General features: G+C 58.6%; 1 protein-coding gene across 5 annotated transcripts in view; it reads right to left on the bottom strand.

Annotated features, from left to right (window-relative positions):
* Window positions 1–24,251, bottom strand: part of Sulf2 (sulfatase 2) — an 81,822-nt gene that overhangs the window by 14,954 nt on the left and 42,617 nt on the right. For all 5 annotated transcript variants that reach the window (XM_078051985.1, XM_013358650.4, XM_078051984.1 and 2 more), the window contains exons 4-7: window positions 13,723–13,874; window positions 6,937–7,106; window positions 2,017–2,167; window positions 704–879 (exon numbers count right to left, since the gene is read on the bottom strand). In XM_078051985.1, the coding sequence (XP_077908111.1) occupies window positions 704–879; window positions 2,017–2,167; window positions 6,937–7,106; window positions 13,723–13,874 (649 nt within the window). The remainder of the gene's footprint in view (window positions 1–703; window positions 880–2,016; window positions 2,168–6,936; window positions 7,107–13,722; window positions 13,875–24,251) is intronic.

Genomic DNA, 24,251 nt, shown 5'->3' with positions numbered 1-24,251 from the left:
AGCGAGGACCCCTGGGCACAGCCAGGGTGGCAGGCTACATGGGCCGCGTCCTCCACACTGAACTTGTCCAACCCCACGAGCCCAATCAGAGGCCCTGCCAGGAAGCGGGACCCAGACGTCTGTCTGCAGTGTGGTGGGCAGGACACGTGCTGCTTCGGGCCACTGTGCAGGTGGCCCCTGTTCTGAGCACAGAGGCCCGGTGTGAGCTCCTTCCCAGAGGCCCACGAGATCTAATCCCCATGCGCCCCATTTCTCCGTCCTGATTCCACCATGGTGTTCCTGCCTGGGGACAAGTGGCATCAGGGCTGTGCCTGGCACAGGGCCAGCTCCTGCTGAGTGAACGGAGGATGCCTTCTCCCTCCCACCTGGTTCTCCCAGGATGGGAGGTGGGTCTGGGGCCTGGGGCTTCAGTCATCTTTGCCCCTTCTCTTCCCCAGGCCCATGCTGGGTGAGTACTGGACAGGTCACCAAGTGTGTCGGGGGTCTGGTGGTGAGGCCGGGGAAATGGCTGAAGCCACAGGAGGTGGGCCTGAAGGCTGGGGATGGAGCTGGAGACAGCTGTGGCCACAGGTGGTAGATATGCCAGCTACCAGGAGCTGGACGGGGTTGAGCTGTCCATGCCACCAGGGGTGCGGCTCTGGCTGTAAGCTCCGAGCTAAACCTGGAGGCCCCGGGACCTGGGGCCGTGGGCTGATGCACTTACAGGGAGCCAGCTTCCACGTTGGGGCCTCTCACGTAGAACGGAACCCTGATATCAAACTCGTACGGCATGGACTTCCCCTTGACCAGGCCGAACTGGCCGATGTGGTAGCCGTGGTCAGCGGTGTACAGGATGTAGGTGTTGTCCAGCTCGCCCGTCTCCACGAGCATGTTGTAGATCTGCGACGCGGGACGGGAGCTGAGGCATGGGGCCCTGTGCCTGGCTGCCCCGGCCCAGGGTGACAAGGTGCTGGAGATCCCAGGGCCCTTTCCTCTCCTGCTTCAGGTCACCTAAGCCAGGCCCCTGGGACTGTCCCATTGATAACTGCAGCCCCGCCCCCTGGTCCTCCAGCACGCCCCACTCTGTCTCTTCCTTAACTTGGGCCTGCTGACCCCCTGTATGCTCTGGCCGCTTACTGGGGCAGAGACGGACATTTGTCCCCTACCTGCTGTATCTCATGAACCCTGACCTGCAACATATGCTCCTGAATGAGTGAATGAGTGGAAGGGGCCGGACGTGGCCCATGGCAGGGTCTAGGACAGTGCTGTCCAGTCGAGGCTGTGGTGACGGCAGCCACAGGTCTGAGCGGTCCCCGGTGATGTGGCTGCTTGCTGACAGGGCTGAGCACACTGAGGGTGGCCCGTGTGACCGGGGAACTTACATTTTATTGCATTTAACTCAAAGAGCCACAGATAAACAAAATGTGAGACACACAGCTGAGATTCAGCAGGAAAAACCCAAACCAAAAACCAATGAATTCTAACAGGCCAGACCCCGGCGCCTCGCAGACCCGAAGTGAAGAAGCCAGGCACGCAAGCCCAGGGACAGTGACTCCGTTTATGAGTGTCCAGAACACCACGGCCACAGAGATAGGGCTGAGCGGGCGCTGGGGGTGGTGGTAGGGGCTGGGGGGAGATGGCAGAGGGTCACAATGGGGTTTCTTCTTGGAGTGGTGCAAATGTGCTAAACCACTGAACTCTGCCCTTTAGTTGGGTGAACTGAATGGCGTGTGAGTCACCTCTCAAAGCTGGTAAAAATGCAATGAAGGAAAAACAAAACAAAAAATAAAGAAAGAAGAAGAAGAAGAAAGAAAAAGTAGCCCAGAGCCCAGAGCCCAGAGCCCAGGTTCAAGTCTCAGGAAGGCGGAGCTGGCGTCTGGGCGGCTCCAAGCCCTCTTCCTAGTCTGGGCAGTGCCTCGCACTCTGCCTTTGGCTTCTGGTCCCCCTCTGTCTAGTGACCTTCAAGAGAACCCTGAAGGCAGGAAGGCCCAGCCCTGGCCTGGCTGGGGGTCTGGCCACACCTGGCGGGAGGCCTACCGTCTCCATGGAGTCGTCCACAGACATGAGGGTCTGGAGGCGTTTGCGCTGCAGCATGTTGGTGAACTCCATGTGGATGGGCTTCATGGGCCCCGTGTAGCGCATGATCCAGTGCTTGTCTGGGTTGGGTGCGTAGTTGTAGCTCGGCGTGCTGGGGGCAGACAGACAGATAGCGTCAGGCCCCTGGCCCAGGCCCCGGAGTTGCCTTGGGTGTGCCCCACCCGGTGTGGGGGGCTGCCTGCTCCACTTGGGGGCAAGTGAACACCGGCAGGTCAGGGGCTCTGCTAATCACCGGCCTGGCCTCCTCCGCATGAGAGGGGCGCCTCTGGGAGGCCCAGTGTTAAGTCACATTGAGCCAGAACTGCGAAACACAGGCCCCTTTTGTCTCTCAGGCCAAAGTCTCAACTAGGAGCTAGTTTTTCTTTGCCTCTTGTCTGGTGTTTGCTCCTCTCCTTTTAAAAGAATGAAGAAGTAGCCAGGCACAGTAGCACAGGCCTGTACGGCCCCTTGGATGGCTGAGACAGGAGGATTCAAGTTTGAGGCCAGTCTCAGCAATTTAGCAAGGCCCTAAGCAACTTATGAGACCCTGTCTTAAAAAACAAATGGGCTTGGGGCTGGGGATGTGGCTCAATTGGTAGCGCGCTCGCCTGGCATGTGTGTAGCCCGGGTTCGATCCTCAGCACCACATACAAACAAAGATGTTGTGTCCGCCAATAACTAAAAAATAAATTAAAACAAACAAACAAACAAACGGGCTGAAGTTGTGGCTCAGTGGTAGAGCACTTGCCTAGCATGCACAAGGCACTGGGTTCGATCCTCAGCACCTCATAAATGTAAAATGAAGATATTGTGTTCACCTAAATCTAAGAAATAAATATTTTAGGAAAAAAACCCAAACAAACAAAAAATCCAGAGAAGCTCCAGTTTAGAGCTTCTAGCAGATCCCAGCAGATGACTCTGATTGAGCCCTGTTGCTGTGCGTGTGCTGGATTTTTTTAGTCACCTTCAAGGAATGGCAAGTGGCAGTCACTGTGGCAAAGTGGAACTACAAAATCTTTGTACCAGGGATTGAACTCAGGGGCACTCAACCACTGAGCCACATCCCCAACCCTATTTTGTATTTTATTTAGAGACAGGGTCTCACTGAACTGCTTAGGGCCTTGCTTTTGCCGAGTCTGGCTTTGAGCTTGCAATCCTCCTGCCTCAGCCTCCTGAGTTGCTGGGATTACAGGTGTGTGCCACTGCGCCCAGCTACAAAATATTCTTTTGCATTAGATTTTGGTTTAAAAAAATAGGAAACTGATTTAGAAATTAAGTACATACAGTTACGGGAGGCTAATACCCAAATGTCCACATCTGGATACACCACTGACAATTGTCACAATTACTCTTCCAACTGTGGTTCAATCTCCCGTTTACTAAAGAGGAAACAGAGAGGTTCAGGACCTGCCCGGGCTCCTCCCGAGTGAGTGGGGAGTCCTGGGCCTTCTGCTGTGTGGCCAACTGTGACTACTGATGACAAATGAACAGATAAATGGTGACCTTCACCGGGCTGTGACCGCAGGCTAGGCACCGTCTGAAGCCACCTTCTGTCATCTCCTTCATACACAGTTCTAGGAGCGGGCGCTGTCTTCATTTTCCATGGGTGACAAATGAGGGCACTGGGCCCCAGGGCGGGCAGCTAACTTGCTGGAAAGCCCAGCAGCTGAATGGCCTCTGCTGCCACCTTGTGACCAAAGCCGCCCTGGCCCTGGGCCTGGAGTCCTCGCATCCTAAGTGCTGGGGCTGAATCTCCCCTGGGACACTCCTGTGGAGGGTCAGGTGGCAAAGGCACACAGGTCACCTCGGTTCAGGGCCTCCACACCTTCTAGATGGTGACATATTCCACCCCAACCCAGAGCGCCTCCGGTCACCTCAGCTCGGGCTGCCGGAGGGTGTCCTGGTAGGGCACGCCACGGCCCAGAGGTGGAACCCTCCTGGGTCCCCTGACCCCACCCCACCCCAGTCAGAGCTGACACAGGCGGAGAGGACAGCGCGGGAGAGGAGGGCTGCAGGAGCGGGGCGCGCCCTCCGTCCCCCACCTGCCACATCTCAGGGCCATCTCCAAAAGGGCTTGGGTAGAGACGCTGCCGCTCAGTGCTCCTGACAGCCATGGAGACGGTTGCTAAGCGCCCAGCGGAGGTCCCCAGCCCCGACCCGCCTGGACCCCGCAGGCTGATCCGCAGCCTCCCGCCGCTAAATCCTCCTCCCCAGCTTCCTCTGATTGCGAGAAGCTGCTGTCCCCTGTAGCTGGCCTGACCCCGTGTAGAACACTTCCAGAACAAGGCCCCCTCCTGGGCTGAGCAGATGAGAGGTGGGGGGTCCCGGGGTGGGGCCTGTGGCCTGTGGGAAGACCACCCGCAGGCCAAGGGGCCACCACTCCCTAGTCGGCCTGGGGCTAGGCTGGAGCCTGCCCTGGAGGGTCTGCAGCGGGGGACTCTTGGGGAGGATTCTGAGGCCAGAGGCTGCAGAGCCAGGCCCCACGTGGGGCCCAGCCAGCTGCTGGCCACCTGCATCAAGCTGGGCTCCACATGGCCCCAGGCGCCTGGAGATGGAAGACGGGAGTGAAGCCCTCACCTCCTCAAGCATCCCAGGAACCTGGTGTCCCCTAAAGAACCCAAAGGACATCCCTTGCCTTTGGGGGGTGCAGAGAAGGGTGACTTCACCCTCACAACCTCTGCACCTGGCCCCTCGTGCCCTGTGACTGGAGGCCCGACACCTGGTCATCTCAACCTGGCCACCCCTGGGGTTGGGAAGGGCAGCCCGAGCCCCGTGGGAGGCCACAGCTCAGGAGGAGGCCGAGGGCTGCTGGGTGTGGGTCTGTGTGTCTGGCGTTGGGCATTTGTAGGTTTGTCTGTTTGTGTGTGTATCTGAGTGTGTCTGCAGGCCTGTGCTTTGGTGGCTGTGTCTGTGTGTGTACACTGTTTTTGTCAGCGTGTCTGTTTGTGTTTATCTGTGTCTTTGTGTGTGTCTGCACGTCTTTGTACGTATTTGTGTGTGTGGTGTCTGCACGTGTGTGTACTCGCATGCACTGGTGGGTCAGCACGCGTGTTTCTGTGTCTATGTTTGAACGTGTTGGTGTGTTGTGTGTGGGGTAGGGATGGTGACTGGGGCCCTGGGCTGGTGGAGTGGAGGGGACAGGGACAGAACCCGCACAGCCTGCCCCAGGAACAGGGATGAGGCCGACCTGCAGGGGGGCCGAGGTGCGGAGACTCAGGTGGAAAGAGCTGCCCGCGGCCCAGGCAGGACTGTCTCTGGTCCCCCTCCACCCAAGGTTGAACACCCAGCTGCAAAGAGACTTTCTTTTTTTGGTTTTGTTTTGGAAATGATCACACCCCAGAGCCCAAAGAGCCTTCTAAACGCACCTCTGATGGGGTGCAGGGGGTTCTCTGCTCCAACAGAGGGCGCTGCTCACTCTCAACTTCTGGAATTTTCAACTCAATAAAGGAGCAGGGGACCTGAACCCCTCCCAGCAACCCGGCCGCCTGGGAGCAGCCAGCACCTCCGCGGCAGCAGGGACGCGTCCCACCTTCTCAAGGGGACACAGCTGGCCACAGAAGCCACGGGCAGGTGGGGCTGGGGGACCGGGTCCTGGGTGGATAGGTGTGTGGGAACTGGGCAGCCAGATGTGCAGAGGCCAAGCTCCAGCTGGGGGCGAGCACTGACCGGATCTCAGCTGGTCATCTTCTGTCAACTCCCCTCCCCAAAGACCAGGGCTCAGCAGGTTACCCTCCTCCCAGCCTCTCCAGTGCGGTCAGAGGTGATCACAGCCAGGGGCCGAGGAGGACAGTGCGTCTGACTGTAATGAAAATTAAACACCTGGACACTCAGATTCCAAGCCGCCCTGTCCTTGTCGCCCTGGAATGTCACAGCAAGGACTGCAGAGTACTGCTCCTCAACAGGAGATGGCAGGAGGCAGAGAAGCCAGAGAACTTTCTAGAAACACATGCCAGTCAGCTGGATGGAGGAGGACTTGGGGGACAGGCAGGGAGATGGGAAGCTTGGGTGGGGCTGGATTTGAACCCTGCTCTGCCGTTTAGCAGACGGGTGACCTCAGATCCCCGTTCCCTCGCCTCCCTGTGCCTCGGTTTCCCCATCTCTAAAGTGGGGCGGCAGGCTGCCTCGAGGAAGGCCTGGATGATGCCCACTTCCTGGTCTTCACGCCGTGTCACACAGGTGACCACAGCAGAGTGACGGCGTGTCCCTGGGAGATTACAGAAGGCGGTGGCTTCCTTCACTTGGCCTCTGTCTCTCCAGCTACCATGTTGGGCGGAACCTCGGCTTCCTCTGAGAGGCCCACGTGGCCAGAACCAGCTCGGTGGGCGCGTCCCAGGTAAGTGCCAGGTAACTACAGCCCCGATGACACCTGGTGGTGACCTCTACCCCGGGAGACCCGGACTTCAGACACACATCTCCCAGGTGCCCGACACACGGACACAGTGAGGTCTCGAGCATCTGCCGCTCCACCTGCTAAATGTCTCGGTGATTAGTTGTGTGGCGGCGGCAGCAGCAGCAGCAGCAGGTCACTGAGTACCAAGGGACTGGCTGTGACCTAGGTGGGCCCAGGTCTGCCCTCTCAGAAGTGTGTTTTAAATGCAGGAAATAGAACACACAGGAGTGCACAGGAAACCCACCCAGCACGTCCCGTCCACAGGCCTCGCGGTGTGACGATGACGGGGATCCCAGTCAAGAACTGCCCCACTCCCGTCTGTGGCCTCGCTGGCTGGGTTGGGATCCCCCTGTCACCACCCACAAGCAGCGTGTTCCTGGGTTCTTTAGCCAGTACACTTAAAGGGGCAGCTGTGTCATTGCTGCCATACTACTGTCCCCAGAGCCTGGCCTCTGTGCTACCCGGTGGCTCCTACAGGGACTGAGGCTTACATGTGCTGGGACGCGTTGGGGAAGAGGCGTGAGTACTGGGGGGCCGAGTCCTCGGGGCCGTGGGGGGCTGCGTGGCTGATGACCATTAGCACCGGCCTGTGTGGGTACATCTTCTTGGACGTGCGGAAGAAGCTCACGCTGTCGTTGGTGATGAGGTCTGTGAGGTAATCCTGGGGACAGAGAGGACAACAGGTGAGGGGCAGGCACTGTGCTGAGTGCCCGGCCAGGCACCCTGCTACGCATCGGGGATCCAGCCGTGAACAGGACACACTGTCCCTGCCCTGGTCCAGCTGCTGCTGGGGCAGAGAGACAATGGAGAAGCAAAATTCACAGGATGGCGTGAAGCTCAGTGGCCAAAAATAAAGCACAGATGAGGTTAGGGAGCATGGGGGACTGCAATTTGTCATTCCCTGTGACAGATATTAAAAGAATAACAGCTAAGACCATTGAGTACTTGGGATGTGCCAAGAACTCACCTGTGTGTCCTCGTCTTAGCTCATGTAAGTTTTACATAGTCACAGAAAACAGGTCTGATGGCAATCCTTACTTTTCAGAACAGGAAATTTAGGCACAGAGAAGTTAAGTGAATTGTTCAACGTCACATAGCTGGTAAAGGTGGAAGCCAGGATTCCTGAGTCTGAAGCCTTAGGACTGTACTGAGGTACATCTCTGTGTCCCTGGAGTGCCCGTGGTGTGGGGCAGAAGCAGAAAAAAGTATAAATAAAGAACCAGGTAAACCAGGTAGTTACAAGGTATGACAGTTGAAGGAAATACGGAGATGTAACAAAGGGTGACTGGGAGCTGGGGTGGAGACATGATTTAGCTGGGACAGTGGGGGGCCTCTCTGAAGAGGTGGCTTTTCAGGTGAGACAGAGTGACGGAAGGGGCGGGTATGAAGCTCTGTATCACTGGGTTTCCAACTCTGCTGCCTGCTGGGATCCCTGGGGGCTTTACCGATGCCTGAGCTCACCCAGAGATTCCATGTGATTAGACTGTTCCTAAGCCCAGGTATCAGAGTTCCCCAGAGGACGCCAGCAGGCAGCCGGGATTGAAAATTACTGATCTAGAGGAAGAGTCCAGGTGGAGGGCAGCAAATACAAGGGCTTGGAGGTGGAGCGCGCGTGCCACGTCTTCCAGGCAGAGAAAGGAGGGCAGGGTGGCAACTGGCTCCTAAGAGGGTCAATGTCACAGTCCAAATGCAGAGGTGACACAGGGAGCAGCACAAACAAAGGCCTGCAGAGGTGTCTCCAGAAAACCAGACGGCAGCTTGTCTCCTGGGCAGGAGGTAAGAACGTGGCCAGAAGCTGGGGCTTTAAAAGCTCATCCTGGAAGTGGAGACTTAAATTCACACTTGGTCAATCTTAAGCTGCTAGTTCCTCTTAACGACACTGAGTTCTTAAAATATACCCTGCTTCCTAGAAAGCAGCTCTGCCCAAACTGTCACTTTCAAGAAGAGATCAGAGAAAAAAGGTGAAGGGGCTGTAGGATCCATCCTGAACTGAGGGCACACCACTGTACACACTATGAAGAGTCACGAGCCTGAAATGTGCTCCTTCAGGTACTCTCCAGCCCGTCCATAGCAGGCAGGTGGCTGCAGCAACACTGCTCCCAACGCACAAGCACACTGCAGCCACCCACTAACTTCTGCTGCTGTCAACCATGCAACACCTACAGGGATTAACAAGGCAGATGTGTGGTTCCTGATGTGGAAAGTTGTCCAAGGTCCACTGAAGAGAAAAAGCAAGTGATGGACTCAACTTCAGGAGGACTCCTTTTTAAAAATATGTATTTCCAGGCACAATGGTGCACGCCTATAATCCCAAGGGCTTGGGAGGCTGAGGCAGGAGGATTGTGCATTCAAAGCCAGCCTCAGCAAAAGCAAGGCCCTAAGCAACTCAGTGAGACCCTGTCTCTAAATAAAATACAAAATAGAGCTGGGGATGTGGCTCAGTGGTCAAGTGCCCCCGAGTTTAATCACCAATATCCCCCTAAATGTATTTGTTTTTTTTTTTTTACATTGGGGCAGGGGATGATCAAGGTGGAGAGGAAAAGCTAAATCACTAATCTCATGTTTATGAACATCAAGGAAAAATTTGGAAGGATGGATATTAAGCTGCTGCCTGAGGATTGGGAAAAGGGGAGAGAAGGGCAGAAAGAAGGTCACTTGCTACTTGCCATACTTATCCTTGAATGATTTTTGTAGAAAAACCTTGAGAGGTAAGAAAAGGCTTCATAAGGGGGCTCTGCGGAACCCATTGTATAAAATATTACATAAAATCAAAGAGCTCCTGCTGTAGTTGGGAGACAGGAGCTTAAGGTGTTAGAAAAATTCTTAAAGTGACAACAGAATCTGACAGTGGATCTAAAGCCAGTGCAGAGCCCCCTGGGGTGAGAGGAGAGCCTGCCCTGTGGAAGTCAGCAGTGTCCTGGTGGGAGAACTGGGAGTTGGGGGAGGATGTGGCGGGAGCCGCTGGCAACCTGTGGCCAGCGGGATGGCTGGGAGAGAAACACTGCCCTTCATAATAAAGTCACCTATTAGAACTAGGTGTCGGCTTGGCTGCTGGGAAACAGTTTCACCCAGTGACCGTCAACCTCCATTCCCAGGAAGGGAGGGACATCAGGGTAATGAAACACAAAAAAGAATAAATGAGAGCAGCCAAGACCGACATGGACCCCACGTGGCTGACGCTGCAGCAGGGGCCATCCTGCAGGTCCTGGGTGGGAAACCAGGCTGTGGGAGGGTATGGATGAGGCAAGGTCACTTAGATCAAAGTCTAGGACCACACATCACATTCTCCAAAGCTGGCAATGGCTGCGCCTGAGATAAAGGATAAAGGTGTGTGGGAAGGAGAAGGATGGAATTCAGAAGCCAGGTGCCTCCAGGAGAGGGGGCAGGCCAGGCCGGGCGTGGGATCGCCAAGCGAATCGGGCTCCTCTGGGCCGTGTGACGTCCTGGCCTTACACCTGGTGGTGTGTGTGGGGAGATGGCTGTGCCTGCCTCTCAGGGCTGGCACAGGGCTTTAACGTGCTAATAGATGTTAAGCTCTTGCCACGGGTGCCCTGCACGTAGCCGGCTCTTGATAAGATCAGTCTGTAATTACAGCTGGCCTGGTGGCTGAGAGCAACTCGTCCTTATCAGTACTCCCCCAAGGCCACTCCTTTGCTAAGTGAAGTCTTCCCAGATCTCCGACTGCTCCCTGGGACACTGCAGTGACAGCCGACACACAGCTCCCTCCACGTCCCTCGACTGGGTGGCGGCACCACCCATGCTCCACTGTGGGCGGTGAGTGCGGGGCTGGCCTGGGAGAAGGGCTGCCCCTCTGCACAGCACCAGAGCCAAGATCAGGTGACGGGGTGGAGGGGTCCGGGCTGGGGTGGGCAGCAGGCAGAGACACGTGGGATACAGGGGACAAACAGGGACTGGCTGCTGACTGGTGGAGGGGTACGAGAGGGGCAGGCAGCTCCCCACCCCTGTTGGTTTGTGGTCTGGGCGGTTTGGGGAAGGGGCAGAGATGGGAGCCCAGGAGAAAAAGGACCGGGAGGAAATGCTTAGTTCAGACAGGGGCAAGCTGAGCTGGGTGCCTGGGGCCACGGGGAAGGTTTCAAGGTTCTGAGCTGGGAACAGGCAGGTGGGAGGGTGGGAAGCCCAACTGGCCACCGTCACCCTTCAGGAGGTGGCCCTCTGTCTCCCTAGCAGCCAGAGCCAGCTCCTCCCCACACCTGGGGCAGAACAGCAAGCCGAGGGCCCGACTGCCCTGGCACACCCCACCAGGCCCGTGTGGGCAGGTGCTGTTGAGGGATTTAGGACTCTACTTCCCCTTTGGAAGTCACAGCTGAGCCAGGGCCAGGGCCCGGCTGGGACACCTCCTCTTGCCCACAGTGTGCGAGCCTCCAGGGTCTTCCTGGGGGGCCCTGCAAACTCCATCAACGTAACACAGAGCCTTTGGCGAGGCTGCTGATCGGTGGCTCTGGGTGGAAGTGTGCCTCCCCCAGCAGTCACTTGGTTCCCCAGCAGTCACTTGGCTCCACCGCCCTCTCCCCCAGGAGGCACTTGCAGGGGCAGGCCAGGCCGCGCATGCGCGCTGGGGGCGGAGCCTGCAAGGGCCAAGACGGCAACCTCCTGCCTGCGCGAAGCCTGGGCTCCTCCGAGCCGCTGAAGGCGCTGTGTGCTCGCTGAACAAACTGTGTCCCAGGTGCCAGGCTCCCTGTGCACGGCCAGGGAGGTAGTGACCGGTGACCCACTTTACAGGTGAGGAAACCGAGGCCACCAAGTTGATAAGCAACGCGCCCAGGTGGTAAGGTGTCCGCCCTGCAGGCGCCGTCCCAGTTGCAACTACTAGTGACCCTCTTCAGGCAGCACGGAGTGGCCGCCAGGAAAGGAACCAGCGCGACTGCTCCAGGAAAGCTTTTACGTGGGCGCTAAAATTTTAATTTCATATATTTTTCACGTCATGAAAATTAGTCCTTTAAAAATTTATTGTGATTAAAAATAAAACATGAGATCTGCCCTTTAAATTTTTAAGGGTGCAGCGGATCTGGAGAACTTCTTTGCCTGGCAGAACGTGAACTTCCGTCTGCTGACCAGCGGCTCCAGCCCCGCTGCCAGCCCCGCTGCCAGCCCCGCCTGCTCCTACAGATCTGGATTCTCTGCACGAACGCGGGGAGCCTGAGTGTCTCCTGTCTGCATTATTGCCCTCAGCACAATGTCCTCCAGGCTTATCCGTGTCCCCCCAGGATGGGGAACTGAACCCAGAGGCGTTTTACCACTGAGCCACATCCCCATACCAGCGTCACTGTCTAAGCCAGGGGACTCCCACCCCAGGGCCACACCAGGCCCACTGTCTGTTTTTGTTCAGGAAGTTTCAGGGGACACCGCTGTCACGGTTGGCAGATGAAGGGCCACTGTGTTGGAGACAGGGTCCCCAGTCTGTGTGCCCATGGAGTGCCAAGGCATAGGGGGCGAGAACTGGTGAAAGCAGTGGGTCTCTGGGGAAGTGTCCTTGAAAGGGACACTGGTGGTGACACACAGGCCCCTTACTCTCTTTGCTTCCTGGCTGCCATAGAGTAACAGACCTCCTTTGACACCGGCTGCTACCATGATGTGACCACATGGTCACAGGGTCAGACAACCAGGGCCTGAAACGTGAGCCTAAAGAACCTTCTTTCTTCTGGGTTCTGTCAGGTATTTTGTTACAGTGACAGAGCCGGGGAACACAGCGGCCGCGCCGACCCGTTTTACCTCCGCGGTCCTCCCACGACCAACTCAGGGCATCCTCAGACAGTGGCTGGTGAGCCCACGGTCTGCGCTATTGATGCGGAGTGCACGCTGCACACCAGGGGCCCCTTAATAGATCCCCAAACACGGTGGTCAAGCCACGATGACCGTCCCTCCCCCAGCAAAGCCCCTCTGATAAGGGAGACACTACCAAGTGCTGGGGAGGACCGTGGGGCCAGTGAGTGGGCTGCCAGCTGGCCCAGCGTGTCCCGGGGACTCGACCCCTGGAAGGCCATGGAGAGAAATGGTGCAAATGTCCAGGTCAGTGTTCACTGCAGCTTGATTCATCATAGATTCAAACTGGAGACAACCCTAGGGCCCCTGGGCCTCTGGAGGGATGGACAGCTGGCCGTCTGCAGCGGGGACAGAGAGCACCACTGCCGACACTCACAGGGTGGTGAGCCTCCCGGCCTCACGCTGGGTGCAGAAAACCAGAAGTGGAGGGGGGTGCGCCGTGGGTTCCCTTCCTGCAAGGCTCCAGATCAGGCGGGAGCAGCCCGCGGCCTGCAGGTCAGGGGTCACCTCGGGTGTGCAGGCTGGGACAGGAGGGGTCCTGGGGGCCTCTGGGGCTGGGAAGGCCGCAGCCTTGATCTGGGTCGGGCTTACACAGAGGCACGTGGGTGAGAAGCTCCCCGAAGCAGCCGCTCCACACCGCGCACTGCGCCAGCTCAACAGACACAGCGTCCGAGGGAGGCCACGTCGGCCACTCTCAGGCAGCACCCGCCAACCCAACGTGCCCACCCGTGACACCCAGCGGCTCTGCTCCTGGAAACGTCAAGAAACACAGCAGACTGTTCTCCACAGCTCTAGTTCAAGAGCCCCCAGTGGAAGGGCCCAGTAACAGGAGAACAAATATGTTCTGTGCCCTGGAATCAGCAGCTTGGACGGGCGCCATGTGTGGCCATCAGTGATCCCTCGTCCTCTGCGGGCGCCGTCTGTGGATCATCCTGCCTCAGCCCAATGCTCAGACCCCAACGCTCAGAGCCAGACTGACAGACAGGAGACCAGCCAGACTGACAGACAGACGACCGAGCGCTCAGAGCCAGACCTACAGACAGGAGGCCAGCCAGACCAACAGGCAGAAGACCGAGCGCTCAGAGCCAGACCTACAGACAGGAGGCCAGCCAGACCAACAGGCAGAAGACCGAGCGCTCAGAGCCAGACCTACAGACAGGAGGCCAGCCAGACCAACAGGCAGAAGACCGAACGCTCAGAGCCAGGCGACAGACAGAAGACGGAACGTTCAGAGCCAGACCGACAGACAGACGACCGAACGCTCAGAGCCAGACCGACAGACAGACGACCGAACGCTCAGAGCCAGACCGACAGACAGACGACCGAACGCTCAGAGCCAGACTGGAGACGACCCGAGACGCAGAGGGTGTTCGGTGAACGGCTCAAAGGCTTGCAGTCGAGCACTGAGTAGGTCAGAGCCGAGGGGACCCTGGGCGCCGGTCCTGGGCCTGCGCTGGCCGTGGCTATGCAGCATGGCGGGCCGGGGAGGCGCTTACCTTGGAGTAGTCGAAGCCGTGCTTCTCCTTCACCCCGTTGCGGCACAGTGTGTAGTTATAAAAGCGGGAATTTTTAAGGAGTCCGACCCACTCCTTCCAGCCGGGCGGCACGTAGGAGCCGTTGTACTCATTGAGGTACTTCCCGAAGAAAGCTGCAGGGGACAGATCAGAGGGCGGTGAGCAAACGGGCCAGCAGAGCCTCTGGGCGTCCCCCACCACGCTCACCTTGTGGCTGCGGGCCAGGGACGCCATCTCTAGCGTTCCACATGCACTAAGTATATAGGTCGTCGAGAAAATCAACTATTTGAAATACGGTTATCCGAATATTAAAAGAGTTTGCCACACAGTAACACATCACTTAAAAATGAGCACATCTGGTCAGGGAGGCGACTCAGTGGTGGAGCACTTGCCTAGCACGCGTGAGGCCCTGGTTCCAACCCCCACACTAAAACACACACACATTAAAAGCAAGACTTGCAGAGAGTGATCATATCAGACTTCTCAATATCTGCAAGAACTGCTGCGATGGGATAGGAAATGATATCGGCGATTTCCATGGATGACAGAATCTTAGATTCTGCCAGCATACAGTGTTCTGTGGCCTGTATGCAAAAGCTGAGTGTTAACTGCACACTAGTGAGAAATAAGAGCATCTCTCTCCCCCTTCAAGTTTGTGGAGGCCTGAAACACTGTGTGCTGCAGTGACCAGAATGGCTAACAAAAAGTGGAGAATGCCAAGAGCCGACAGGGACGGGGCAACGGAACTCCTGCCTGGTGCTGCCAAATGGGCCAACTGTTCCCACCACCACAGAAGTTTAGCTCTGCCCTGTTTCCTGGGGACTCCAGCATCCAGCTCCCTGAGCTACCGAAGGGTCTCTGCTTTGGGGTAACCAAGCACCTGCCAGACCCCCAGGGAAACCCCGCAGAGGGACCCCGCTCCATCTCTGCTAAACTTGAACACACCACTTCTGAGCCAGGGATTAGAATCTTGGGTATTTACCCAACAGAAACGCACTCACACGTTCACCAGGAGTCTCACGCGGACACGTTCACGGCAGCACATCTGCCATAACAGATAACTAAAAGCAAAATGTCCATCGACCAAAGGACGGGGGAACGAGACTCCTGCGCGTGCATTCAGCCACGGGGAGGCCCTGGTGCTCCCGCAAGATGGACGCAGCTCGGCAGCCTCAGACAGGCCAGAGAACTACACCAGAGGTAGGACGCGAGCCCCATGGGTCTCAAAAACAGGCCAGAGAATCTGTGGTGCTGGACACGGGGACCGTGGTGATCTCAGGGTGCGAGAGGAGCAGAGAAGGGCGGGCTTCTCGGGGGACGATCGTGTTCTCTCTCCTGCGGAACATGGGTGGCTCTGTTGGTGAACCAAGGACCGGGACATGGTGTGCTTCTGTGTGTGCTTCATGTCACAGCAGAGCTTATTAGAGACCCTGCTTCATCAGGAAGGGGACACCTAACCCTTTGTGGAGTAGGGACACAGACAAGCTCTTCTGAGCGAGCCTCTGCTGTCCCATTTAATCTTTTTAGCTCAGTGATAATGGACCCTTTAAAAAATCATCACCTGTAAAGACATCTTACAGAAACGTGAAGCAGAGACACAGTCCTGTTCTAGCGCCCCTTTCCAGAGGGGGACGCTGGGGTGCCAAGGCACCACAAGGACCAGTGAGTGCCCAAGATGCTTCAAGACTCCAGGGTTCCAGGCAGCTGTAGGGAGGATGGTGGGTGGGACCCTTGGCCCTGGGTAGCAGGGAGCTTCCCATCACCCGAGACGGCAAGAGGCAGGGCCGGGCTGTCCAGAGCAGGGGAGAGAGGGCCAGGCTGGCTCCCGAGGGGCCCAGGGGAGAGGTCTGCCTGGGACCTTGGAGGACACACCAGGAGCTGGGGCAGCCTGTGGCCCAGAGGCTGTGACGGAGCGGGGTCCCTCTGTGGGGTCTCCCTGGGGCCTGGCAGGTGCTGCCCCAAAGCAGAGACCCTTCCGTAGTTCAGGGAGCTGGATGCTGGAGTCCCAGGAAACAGGGCAAAGGGGCGCTCTGCCGAGTGCTGGCCTGCCGCAGGGGGCCGGGGGGGTGGTCAGGAAGGGAAGGCCCCCCAGCAGCCCCAGGGAGGAGCAGCCTCCTCCACCTGGGAGGCGGAGCCGAAAGAAATGCAAGGACCGGCCTCCGGGGAGGTGGCAGAGGATGGCCGTGCCATGGGACCTGCGTGGTTTCCAGCGTGTTGAAGATGCAGTCGGGGGTGGGGGTGGCTGATTAAACACGGCTGCGTCCCTGGCCCACGTCAGGCGGTGAGCACTGACCAGGTCCCCGGAGCAGCAGCCCTGCCCGTCTCGTCCTCCGGAAGGCGGGGGGTCAAGGGCTCCCCTTCTCGGCAGGCCAGGCCCACCTGGTCCTCAGGAGACCCCTGGCCATGTCTGCAGGGAGACACTGCTGGGCTGTCACAACACGGGGAGCCGCTGGTGTCCAGGGGGCGGGGGCCAGGGAGCGGCTAACTCTCCTCCAAGGCACAGGGCGGCCCCCTCACTGCGAAGAATGATCCAGAACAAGATGTCAATGCTGAGGTCGAGAGAAACCCTGATCTTGTTTCAAAACTCCACCGCAGCCCTCCTGGCGGCTCTCCTCTGTGAGCCAAGAGACCTGAGAGAGCACGTCTGGCCAGGGAGCAAGGCTGAGGCCTGTGACTGTCCCCACCCCAGCGCTGCCTTCCGTCCAAAGCTCTCCCCAGCACCCCGGCCCCTCCAGGCCCTCCTGCTGCTCTCGGCCCTGGCGAGAGGAGGACAGGGCAGCCGGTGGCCCTTCCTGTGAAGGGCACGTATGTTCAGCTCCACAGGCCGGACAGTCTCTGTGGCACCTGCTCAGGGGACGCTGTCCTTGCAGAACTATCCCTGGACTGGCCGTGAACAAATGGGCGCGGCTCTGTTCCAATAAAACTTTACTTTTAGAGACAGACGAGGGCCGAGTGTGTGCCGTCACTAGTCTGTGACCACGGCACCGGTGGCTACCAGGGCTGCAGGGACAGGCAGGGTGTGCAGGGCACTGCCTGCAGGGGACCTGGCCTCGGGGGGCCTGCTCTCCCTGGGCGGGGAGCGAGGGCCACTGGCTGCTTCGGCCTCTAGCTCTGCAGTTTGGTCAGGAAACCTGTGTCCTCAGAAGGAAGCCGTCCCCAGCCTCGCCATCCCTCTGCCACCTGGTTGTCCCCTTTCTCTATGGGCTCACGACCTCGGCAAGGAAGGGGGTGGGGTCCAGCAGCCCCCCGCAGGGGCCCGGCACTTTCTGGTCCTGAATTATGGTCAGTGGTGACGGGAGAATTTCCTTTTGAAATAACTGAAGTCAAAGGAGGGAAACAAGAAAACCGTGAAGTCAACAAGAGAATCGCGACCCGGCCCGGCGAGGCACGAATCCCAAACCCGGGGGGGCGGCACGAGCCTTGCTGAGTGGGGGTCACAGCCCCAGGGTGTGTGTGTGTCACGTGTCCACCCACAGCTCCAGTCACCGCCCCCAAGGACATCTCAAGGACACACTGTGCCTACGAATGTGTACGCCATAGTCTAGGTGTGCGCCCCGTGGTGACTGTACGACCACAAACAGCCTAATGACGCGTTTCTCAGAACGTGTCCCTGTTGGTAAATGACGCGTGACTGTATTTTGGCAGGAGCTAGCCTGACCACTGGAGGCCGCAGTGCCCAGACCTTGAGGATCCCTCCCTCCCGGGAATGACGTTCCAGCAGGGACTGTGACGCATGAAGTGGTGACGTTGGTGGTAACAGGGACAAAGAAAATAAAGGACAGTGACGTGACACGCGGCACCATGAGGCATCCCGACACTGGCCACTGGACTGAGTGGTCAGGGGGGGCTTCTCTGGGGCCTGAGGGGGAGCCTAAAGGAAATAGGGGACACCAGGCAGACGGTGTCAGGCAGAGGGGACCCCAGTGGACAAAGGCCCATGGGGGGACCTGAGGCCCACAGAGGGGGACAGAGGTGACGACGTGTGGGGACAGGCTGAGGCGCTCTGGGTCCTGGAGGCTACGGTGAGAAGTCACGAACTGGGACAGGGAGCCCTACGGGGCCCCACGTGTCCTGAAACGTGACATGTCGGATTTTATATTTTATAGACATCTTCCCGGAAACGGGTTCGCCGCTTTTGACACCTTCTGAAAGAAACCCAGGGTCACGGGTCACTCAAGACGCAGGGAGTTCTCCCCTGGGTTTTCAGAAAAGCAAACAAGAGCCCGGAGAGACAGGCTCCCAGCTCCACAGGGCGCCGCGCCCTCTCCCAGGGCTCCTGTCACTGGCCGGTCATCCCCTGCTTGTCCAGGGAGATCCCCGGGCCAAGGCCACTCTGACCAGGTGCGGCCTGGGACGCCGGGGAGTGTTGCTGGTGTTTCTTGGGCGTGGTGGGCAGGGCCTGTCCCTCCTGAGGGAGACCCCCCCCCCGTGGGTGTCAGAGCCCCCAGCTGCCTCCTCCACGGGATGGCCCCCTCCACCCCTCTCTGCTCTCCGACTCCAATCCTCACGGAATCCAGGAACAGTTTATTATTCAGGTTCCGCCGTCAGACCTTAGAAAACAGGGCTTCAGTCAGGAGCTTTTAGTGCCAAATTAGATTCTGCTCCCATTTGAAGAGATTTCCCCAGGGCAGATTTCAGACGGCCACTCCAGCGCCAGTCGAGGTGGAGAACCCGATTAGCATGAGCCCAGGGCCCGGGACACACAGCCAGAGAGTGAGCTGGAATTCAAACCAAGATGAGCAGCTCAGCCCAGGGCCTGGCTGCGGCTGGGGAGCCGGCTTCTCCAAGCTGCGGCCGGGGAGGGGACCCCAGGCTGGCCAGTGCAGGCAGAGCCACCTGCCAGGCAGATTGACAGGCTTGATCCTGGGCCAGGCCAGGCCACTAACTATGTGCTGGTTGTCACTGTCCCTAGGAAGCAGGCTGGCATCCACCGACAGGACAGAGCTCGGGGGCCTCTGACAGGCCCTGGGGCTTCCCGCCTGCAGTGGAGACCCGCTGTCCCGTCAGGTCCTGACTGTGGTCCTCTGGGCACGGCCACTTCGTTAAGCACACGGGGCTGACCTCAAGTCCTGGCCCAGGGCGGGTGCACAGTCTCCTACTGACCAAGCAGCGCGGCACGTCCTGCCACCAAGGCTGGCTCAGGGAGCCCCGTGACCCAGGCTGGGCCAGTCGGAGAGGGTCAGCCCTGTGAGTTTGAGGCAGCTGCTGGGAAAGAGGAGCTATTCATCCTGGGGCTGGGAGCTCGGGGCTGCCGGCAGCCATCTTGCCACTGAGCGTCTACCTGTGTGTGAAGCTGCGTGTGAAGCTGCGTGGAAAGAGCTGAGTTGGGAGGCGGGAGACACAGCGAAGAGATAGACGGTGGGTCCCGGTGTCCACCTTCACCTGGAGCCATCTTGAGCCATTTTCAAACAGGCCAGAGTTTTCCAATCAAGGAGAACACTGGCAGGACACACAGGGTGGGTGTCACGATCGCACAGGGCTGGCCTCCAGGGAGCCAAGGCAGGGAGGCTGGACACACGCCCCAGCCCAGGGCATCGAAGGCACCGAAGCCGAAACACAAAGAGTGACATAAACCAGTAAGTCCCCTGCCCGCTCGTCGCTGCACCAGGAGGTGCTTTGCTGCAAACTCCGCAGGGCACCACCTGTCAGTGACAGAAGCACACCAGGACCGATGGCCAAGTCCGTCCCTTCATGCAGCCGGGTCACTGTGCACCTTCTTCAGTTCACGCACGGACAGCAAAGCTGGTAGCTGGGTGGTCACCTGGTCTCCCAGGGACACCTCCGACAAGGTTTTGTATAAAATTGGACATCGCAGGAGGGGGCTGGCCGCGAGGGGTCACATCACAGCAAGGACGTGAGAGTCACGACACTAAAACGGAGGCTCCAAGGCCACAGAGCCACAGAGGTGCGGGGGCTGCAGGGCGGTGCTGCCAGCGGCCCTGCTCCAGAGGCGGCTCCACAGCCGGGAAACTGGGCCAACCCCAGTGACCTCAGAGAAGACGAGAGGCTGTCGGGAAAGAAGTGTCCCAGAGCAGGGGACGCTGACGGAGACACACCCCGACCCGTCACATCAGAGCTCAGACACTTGGGAACGCTGTGTGTCCTTGGCACGTCTTGGGCCTCCTGGGCGCTCAGCTGGGGATGACCACCGTCCCCCTCGTGGGGCTCCGTGGTAACTGACCGTCGTCCCTCGGTACCTGCAGGTGACTGGCTCCGTGACCTGCCAGCGCACCCGAGTGCCGACCCGAATCCCCGGGGGCTCAGTTCCTTGTGGGATGCACAGGTGTGTGAACGCCCTCCAGGACCTCCCGGCCACGCCACGTGGCTGGGGACGATGGCGAGGAAACAGTCCGGGCACGGTCAGCACAGAGGGCTTCGTTTTGTTTTGTTTTTTAGTATTTCGGGTTCTGCGTTGAATCTGTGGACGTGGAAGCCACGGAGGCACAGGTCCGACTGCACACGTATGTGACCAAGCATAAGCACACCCAGGGTCACCGAGGGTGGTGTTTCCATTGTCACCAGGGTTGGTCCTCTGCTCTCCCGGCTTCTCCTCCATTAGCACCTGGTCTCAGATTCCCTGCGAGTCCTAGGTCAGAACCACGCTCTCCCCTCCCGCTGCGAGGGTGCTGGCCCCTGTCCCCCCTTGTTCCTGCCCCACAGGCCGCCGCTCCCATGCAGGAAGGACCGGGGCCGCTTCGCCTCCTGGCCGCTGTGTCCCTCACTTTGAGTTAAGTGCTGCGGGGACCTTTCAGAGTCTGCCAGGGGACTCAGCCCTCCTGTTCCCTCTCCCGGCCCCGAATCCAGCTGAAATTGCCTCGTAGCAAATTGCATCTGTGGTCTGTTAAGAGCCGTGTCTTGCGGTGACGGGGGACTGAGATTAGTTGGCGGTGAGCCTGGTGCAGAGGGCACGGGAGGCGTCGGGCGGAGGCCAGGCGAGCTGAAGGCCGGGGGAGCCGGGGGAGGTGAGCCGGAATCTCGGTCCTTTCAGAGCCAGAGGGCGGCCGGGCCAGGCTGGGACTTCTTCCTGGTCCCTCCCAGCATCTCGTCCCCCCCCAGCAACGCAGGGCACAGTGGCCAAGGTGCTGGATCTGCCACCCTTTGTGGTGGGGCTCCACGCTAGTGACGTCACCCCATGCCTGGGCTGGCAGCAGTGACAGGTCCTGGGCCCTGCCTGAGGAGAGCCTCTCCCCCATCCTGGGCCATCTGGGTAGAGCTGTGGACAGGGCTGTTTTAGGGACACTGGTGACTTGGTTCATGGTCATCCCACGCCGTCTCCACCCACACCTAGCATTAAGTGCAACTGATAAACCAGGAGGAGCTGGGGCAATCGGGCCGGCTCACTGCGTCCTGCTGGACGCGGCTGACAGGTCACTGCAGTCACTGGACCTGGCCACGTCCCTGTGTGTGGGGACCCACACACACTCCTGAACTGGCTCCCTGCGCCGCGGACCCGACTGTCCCTGTGCACTACCAGATGACCCTTCTTTCCCTAGCAGCCAGTCCTCTCGGAGACTCTCCTACTCGCCCCCTTATCTCTACGTGGATGTTGGGCCCCGGGGACAGGGCCCTTGCCTGGGCACTGTGGCCCTACCGGGACCTGTCAGGAGAGGGGACGCCAAAAGGCCTGGACGAGGGCCAGGCCTCGCGGCCCTCGCCAGCACCTCAGGCTGTAGAAGGAGCCCCGAGTCCACCCGAGGGCCTTTCTGCGGGGGAGCGTGCTGGGGTGGCCGAGGGGTTTTGTGGCATCTGTGGCCAAATCTAGGAAGGGGCTGCGGCAGGGGCAGTTTGGGGTGTGGGACGGCGAAGAGGTCAGACGTGCTCACCCTGAGAAGCCGGTCAGCCGTCCAGGGGACCTGGGTGGGCAGCTGGAGGCAGAGGACCAGGTTCAGGGCACGGTGGGGTGGGCAGACGTCTGGGGTGTTAAGCAGCGTGACGGCATCCAAGGCCACGGGATGGGGGTCTCTATCTGCCGCCCAGAGAGGGGTTCAGACAGCCCGTGAGGCGGGTGGGAGAGAACACTCCTGGTAAGTCCCAATGAGCATCCTGCCAACAAGGAACCCCAGCAGAACCCGAGGCTCGGCCAGCACTTCCAGATCACCTTCCAGGAACCATTTTGAAAGACCCTTTACACGGGGGTGACACCATGGTCACGGAGGCCATCGGACCCCATCAACCGTCAGGGTGACCGCCGCGGGGCATCATTTCCTGTGCACAGAAGCACACACATCACAGTTTGCAGAACACGGTGGCTGTGCCTTGCCGTCACGGGCTTCCTGTGCGCTCCGTGCCTTTCTGTCTGCGAGCCAGGGAGGCGCTTCTGGTAGGGAAGGAAGTGGGTGTGTCTGTCTCCTGCGTCCTGCCGTCTGGATCAGGATGTGGACACGGTGACAGCGGCTCTACCTCCATCCAACAAGTCATGGGGTGGCAGTGACGTAAGACCAGCTGGCTAACGTCACCTAGGAGGGGTTAGGAATCTTCCGGAAAGGGCCAGACTGTAACCGTTTCAGCTGCTGCGGTTGGAATGAGGTCTCTCTAGCAATTATTCAACTCTGCCACCAGAGAGAGAGAGAGCACCACAGAAAACATCTGAACTAATGGGCATTTTCATAGAATTTTGTTTGTAAGAACAGAGCTGGATCCCACGGGCTGCAGCCCACCGACCCCGACAGGTAGGGATACTGTCAATACTGGTGAGACCACCACGGCCATCAGCTTCTTGTTGGAAAGAGAAGCTTGGAATCTGGATCTTTTTGAGGTACTTATCAGAACTTTCCCCCAAATTCCAGTGAAAATTTATTAATTCCATATTAAATAGAATAGAGCTAGTCATTTTCAGATTTTAAACAGCACTTTGTAGCTGGGCGCAGTGGCACACACCTGTGATGCCAGTCACTTGGGAGGCCCGAGGATGTGGCTCAGTGGTAACACGCTGCTGGTCCAATTCTCAGTACCAAACCAAACCAACGCAAAACAACAACAAAAAAAACCCTCGTTAAGTCAGAACATCCTTGGGACAGAAGTGGGGACTCGCTGTCAGCTGCCATTTTGCAAGATCCAAACTTGGTCCCGCAGGGGACATATTGGCTGAGCTGGTCCCCGACAAGTGGTCCCTCTCGTGCCACTAGTAGAAGGAGCCTGAACTGGGCGATTTTCACCACCTGCCACTGGGTTTCTTGGGGGCTCCTCGTTCGGGCAGCAGAGAAGAAACACCCCCATGACCCTGGGGGAGCCGGGTCCCCTGAGCAACAGTGGTGAACGGGAAGAGGCTCTTCTGCAAACCCAGAGCCCCACAGACACCAGACGCGCAACACCGCGGGCGGAGTCCTGGTGATTTGGGGCAGACAAATTGACAGAGGAGTCAGGGCTGGAGAGGAATGAGTTAAACACAGCTTGGGCCCCAGGGCGCAGGGCCAGGGCCCAGGGAGAGTGGGGAAGGTGGAGAGCAGGGACCTTGGGGAGCGGGACGTGGGAAGCGGGGACATGGGGAGCGGGGACCGTGGGGAGCAGGACCGATCCTTTTCACTTGGGGCCTTGCAAGGTCACAGCATGGCTTCTCTCCTGTTTTTGAAAAGACACCAAATGAAAATTGCCCTGATATATCAATGTGGTTCTGATGCCAGTGACAGGATCCTGCTGCACTGAGAAGTGAAACTCGAAGGGGAGTGGGGGGACGGCGGACCTGGCTGCCAGGAGGCCCGGGCTGCAGGACAGGCTGCGGCTGCAGGACAGGCTGCGGCTGCAGAGGCGCCTCCTCCCGGGCTGGCTGGGTTTCTGCAGTGGACGGTGGCCCAGCACCCTTCTGCTGTCCAGGGAATCATGTCCTCTTTCTCAGCCTCACCTGCTCTGCAGGCTGACTCCGGCTTCCCCTCCCCGCCCGCCTGGCACAAGATCCAACCTTTGTGATCAGGTTATGGAGAAATGTGACCAGCCCTGGGCCAATGACAGCCTCTGGGGACTTTTGTTGGAGTCATTGGGAGGAGGCCTCTCTTTCAGCGAGGGTCACCCAGGAGATGCCACCTGTGCAGGCCATCCTGCCACCAGGGACGGACCCTTCCTGAGAAGAAGGCCAATTCTAAGGAAAGAGATCCATGAGGCAGAAAGGGGTTCCTGGCGGTGTTCAGCACGGGACCTGCAGTTTGCCTGAATCAATCACATTTCTTGACCTGGGACAAGTGACACAGAAATCTAGATTTCATTCCGTCCCCATTTTCTGCTGATTTCCAGCCTAAGAGTCAGCCACTCATTCCACTCTTTACTGAGCACTCAGTACCCACCAGGCACCGTTCACAGATGAGCAGCAAACAAAAATGGTGCGAAATAAGTTCACAAATATGTAGGATGGTTTTGAGAAGATAAGTCCTAAGAAGGGGGACAGGTGTCTTGGGCAGAGAACGGCAGGGGTGGGTGCTAACTGAAGCAGGCAGGCCAGGCCAGAGGAGCAGATGGGTCAGGGAAGTTCTCCACGGAAGGTGAATGAGGACAAGGAAAAAGCTGTAAGAACAGTGTTTAAA

This window comes from Ictidomys tridecemlineatus, chromosome 5 (genome assembly GCF_052094955.1).
Source record: "Ictidomys tridecemlineatus isolate mIctTri1 chromosome 5, mIctTri1.hap1, whole genome shotgun sequence".
Taxonomy (NCBI): domain Eukaryota; kingdom Metazoa; phylum Chordata; class Mammalia; order Rodentia; family Sciuridae; genus Ictidomys; species Ictidomys tridecemlineatus.
The sequence above is the reverse complement of the archived record's forward strand: the minus strand, read 5'-3'. Positions and strand labels throughout refer to the sequence as shown.